The sequence below is a fragment of the Sitodiplosis mosellana genome, unplaced genomic scaffold (assembly GCF_009176505.1).
Source record: "Sitodiplosis mosellana isolate CC-2019 unplaced genomic scaffold, AAFC_SMos_1.0 Smas_scaffold_6433, whole genome shotgun sequence".
In the NCBI taxonomy this organism is placed as follows: Eukaryota; Metazoa; Arthropoda; class Insecta; order Diptera; family Cecidomyiidae; genus Sitodiplosis; species Sitodiplosis mosellana.
Genome location: NW_022601661.1, coordinates 328 through 4,707, shown reverse-complemented (window position 1 = coordinate 4,707; position 4,380 = coordinate 328). Strand labels below are relative to the sequence as shown.

Below are 4,380 nucleotides of genomic sequence, written 5' to 3'. Positions count from 1 at the left end.
CTTTTAGATTGACCTACCCAATGAACAAAGCAAAAAAGCCAAGAAAACCACTAGTACGAAGAAATCCAGTTCAAACGTATGGAATCATGTATGTGATATTTGTTCGAAGAAATTTTTCAAGAAACACCGATACGAAGCTCACATGCGAACACATTTGGGCTTGAAGCAGTGGAAGTGTGACCATTGCGAGAGAGCGTTTGATAAATACACGTCACTGACGCTGCATTTATCGGCGAAACATTCCGAAGGAGAACAACCAATATTCAAGTGTGAAGTTGATGGTTGCGACAAGTCATATGCGATGAAGGTATTTCATGATTGAATTTTTGTGATCTTTTCAATTTCATCAAAAGCATTACGGTTTTCATAGAATACCTCTTTCAAAAATCCAATCTGTTTTTTTTTTCTTCGGTTCCTTTCAATAATGATAATTCTTGTCTCCTTTTTGCAGCAAACTCTTCGAGTACACATTCGCAAGGTGCACGAGGGCATAAAACCACCGCTTATCCCGAAAATCTGCGAACTATGTGGCAAATCATTCCAGAGTAATGCTTTACTCGTCAGACATTCTTATACTCACACCAAAGACTCCCCATTCAAATGTGATGTTTGTTCGAAAATGTTCAAATCAAAATACGAACTGAGCGATCATACAATGCGTCACAAAGGGATTAGAAATTTTGTTTGTCCAACATGCGGCCAGCGAAAGACAACCAGACATGATCTTCGGGTGCACATGAAATATCACAATGAAGAGGTTCAATTCCCTTGCAAACTCTGCTCGATGGTATTCACTCGTCAACCGAACATGAAACGACATATGAGAGTGGTTCATCTTGGTGTCAAGGCGTTCCCGTGCCCACATTGCGATCAAAGCTTTGGCAAAGCAGAAACGCTAAAACATCACGTCATGACTCACACTGGCGAAAAGCCACATGCCTGCTCCATTTGCTCCAAAAGGTATTTAATCATTGGTCGTCGCTTCTTTTCTGTTGAAATACATTCACACAATTTATTGGCTCTTCTCTTCTTGTTTCTTCTTCTCAAAAGGTTCATTCAATCCGTCGCACTGAAAACTCATATGAAAACGCATAATAAAATGAAATAAACCGTTTTATAGTGAACAAATTGTACATTTATTGTAAAGAAATGAAAAATATTTTGATTTTATTTTTTTCATGCAGTTCTATCTAGGAAGGTGATAATATTAACAAGGAAACAAATGAATATGTCAAGTAAATTGTTGGAACACGAATACAAACATTCGTGTGAACACGAGATGGTGTCTTAGTATTCTAATTGAAATTGAGCGTGTTCAATGAAATAAAAGAGAATCTTCATGAATACACACAATATTTAATGATCAACAACCCACTATATGCATTATGCAACGACTTTACTCCGATGGTCGTCCACATTTCATGGAAATTATTTATTAGATTGTGGTGTGTGTGTTCTTGCTGACACCGGAAGATTAACTACTTTTGGTGGAATTCCTTGAAAAAATTATGTTCTAAGTGTATCCGTTCAAAACTCAGGCCACAATTTCCAATGCATACTCATTACTCAATCTATTGAAATTTGAGATACACATATGATGAAACGGCAAAACTACAAATCGTTCCCCAGAAGTTTGCCTGTTTTCATTCGTCTCATTCTATGGATCATATCGCCATTTGTTTTTCTTGGACATGAAGCCAAGATGATTGCCGAATATTCAGATGCATTTTATGTATCCGTAAAATTCACAATTTATCTTTAATCGAACAGCGTAAGATATCCATTTTTTGGTTATACTCATTTTAAACCAAGATGCAAAATTGGGACAGATATGTACGTGCCATATATCGTTTGAATATGGATTTTGTCACAATTTAACAGCCAAATAGTATCGTGCTATAGTGTAATAGATACGCCAAAAAGGAATAAGTAAACATACTCCACAATTGAACGCCGTGCCAATATTGTAACATCATATATATCATTTACGCAGGCCATTTTATTTGCAGTGCAATGGAATGAGCACAGCAGAAAATGGAGAGAAAACGATGTTTTGTCTAAGTCCTTTTCATACATGAACTACCACCACCACGCAAAATATTGATAGAGACTGCAATCATAAGCGGAACCATAAAAATACATTGTATTGTGTCACAATAACCATCTTACGTTACAGCAAAGAGTAAATGTATTGGTTAAACCGAAATGTACCAAACCGATCGGTATTTTGGAGCAGAACCACTTGTATATCAAGAGCGAAATACATGCATGTTCTTTCTCTTTTTGTTGCATACCGACGGCGACGCATGTGTTTGTGTGCTAAAGCTACAAACACGAAGCTGCCTGAATCATTTATATTCATTTTTCAGCGCATTGAAACCAATTTTCTCAACGAAGAAAGGCGTAGCTCAGAATTGTTTGTTTTCAGTCGCCATTTTCAAATCGCAAACCTGCTGACAAAGATCGATTTGGAGTGAAGCATTTTTTTCATAAACATTTTCTAGAGACTATTCTACGGCCGATTTGTTTAAAATTGTGTTGTAATATCCACAGTGAGTAGATGAAGCGTAACTTTCGATTAAAATGATAGGAAATCAGTGATCATTTTTATGAAGAAATTAAAAAATCTAAAAAAAAAATTGCGCATTGGTTGAATAGCGTCACTAATTAATTTCGTTATGCGTTTTTTTTTCATTCCACAGAACGAAGTGACAGTGCAGCCATGCTTTGGGAAAAAGATGACGAAGTTAAAAAGTCAAAATTCGAAGAATTGAATGACGATTGTTGCTACGAGATTCTTCGCAAACTGCCATTGGATGACTTGTGCGCTCTCAGTTGCACGTGTGTTCGATTGCACAATTTGTGCTCGAAGCAATTCCAAAAAGAGTATCCATCGAAGGTAATGCGCATCGAAGGAACTTACTTTGATGGCAAACTGATAAAGCAACCAAACGAAGAGAAGTACATCTCGTGCTTCGACAAAAGCATCCGAAATCTTGTACTGCTGTGTAGTAGTGCAAATGATTTAGCCGCAGTGAGCGCGTTTTATAGACAAAATGAAGAAGTAAGTGGTGTTGTTAAGGAAATTCGCTTCCTACATTGGCGCGAAGTTATTCGTCGTTCTAGATTTCAAATGAAAGATGCCGGAGAGGTGCTATCCGATGTGTTGAAATCCGTCGAGACTATTATTTTTGATGATGTTGTTGTTTGGACCGATGATAGTTGGGACGAAAATATTTTTCGCCATACACCAAATCTGAAGCGCTTGACAATTCGTAACGGCCAGTTGACTACCGTTCGTCCAATTAAATGGTTGCAAAAACCATATCCGAAGCTTGAGAGTCTTGAATGGTATGGATTTGAGGTTCCAGATGCAGAGGAATTAAAATCGTTTCTTGCACTCAACCCAAACGTACAACGTATTTCACTCTCCTCGATGGACGAAGGAGACATCAGCAAATTTATAGAACTGGATGTGAAGATAGACGAGCTGTTCTTCTCTTCCCTTGGTGATGATGCTTCAAACCTGAACACTTTGAAGGGCTTGTGTGATGTCCAAAATGTTAAATTGCATTTAGGGATATTTTCCATTAGATATCAAGACACCGATTTGATCTCACAATTAGAATCACTCCAGCCACACTTGGTAGGTCTTTATATGATGTATACCATTGAAGAACAGGTGGTCAGCACAATGGATACGTTTGAACACTTGCAGTGCTTGAGGATCAAAGTGACACGTTTACCGAAGAATTACAAGGCGCTGATGGCAAAAATGCCCAACTTGCGTGAGATGTTTTTGGACCAAATTACCAAGGAATGCCAATTCAAAACAGTCCGTGGAATGATTTTGGCAGCTGTTGGTCAGTTAACGAAGCTAACGAAACTGTATCTGAGAGGGAGCTGGAAGACCCTGAAGAAAATGGATTTCGCTGCAGTTCACCAGGAGCGAACAAAGCTTAAAGGCGCAAAATTTTTGGAAATATTCATTGAATTGTTGCATCATCTCGACGTTTTTCCGCTTGAACGAACCAGCCGATATTTTGACTGCATGGCAATATATCCGACTGCAAGTGAGCCACCCAACAATCCATTCTTCTTCGATATATACAAGCTTCTTGCGGCGAAAAACGACTCAGGTGGTTATGAATGGGAACGTGTCTAGTAGCTCAACCGTAGCCGGAAGTTAACTTAGTAGCCGGAAGTTAACTTCAAATCAACTTGCAAGTTCCAAAAAGTATCAACTCAAAACGAACAACATTTTTACGTAATCTGAATATCAATTTTCATAATTTCATTACCCAATAATTTTTTTGTAAGCGTAAGTTACATGTAAACCATTTTTTCAGTTTTTTTCAAACTCAACCTTTTTTCTTTGCA

At 37.9% G+C, this 4,380-nt stretch overlaps 2 protein-coding genes across 2 annotated transcripts; both read left to right on the top strand.

The window, feature by feature from the left end:
- The first annotated feature begins 11 nt into the window (after positions 1-11).
- LOC129579699 (oocyte zinc finger protein XlCOF15-like) lies at positions 12-1,344 on the top strand. Its single transcript, XM_055469867.1, has 3 exons — positions 12-307; positions 452-960; positions 1,051-1,344. Exons 1-3 carry the CDS (start codon positions 143-145, stop codon positions 1,106-1,108), a joined length of 732 nt encoding a protein of 243 aa, XP_055325842.1. The 5' UTR covers positions 12-142; the 3' UTR covers positions 1,109-1,344.
- Positions 1,345-2,391: 1,047 nt separating this feature from the next.
- On the top strand, positions 2,392-4,165 carry LOC129579698 (uncharacterized). Its single transcript, XM_055469866.1, has 2 exons — positions 2,392-2,552; positions 2,703-4,165. Exon 2 carries the CDS (start codon positions 2,723-2,725, stop codon positions 4,163-4,165), a length of 1,443 nt encoding a protein of 480 aa, XP_055325841.1. The 5' UTR covers positions 2,392-2,552; positions 2,703-2,722.
- Positions 4,166-4,380: the final 215 nt, after the last annotated feature.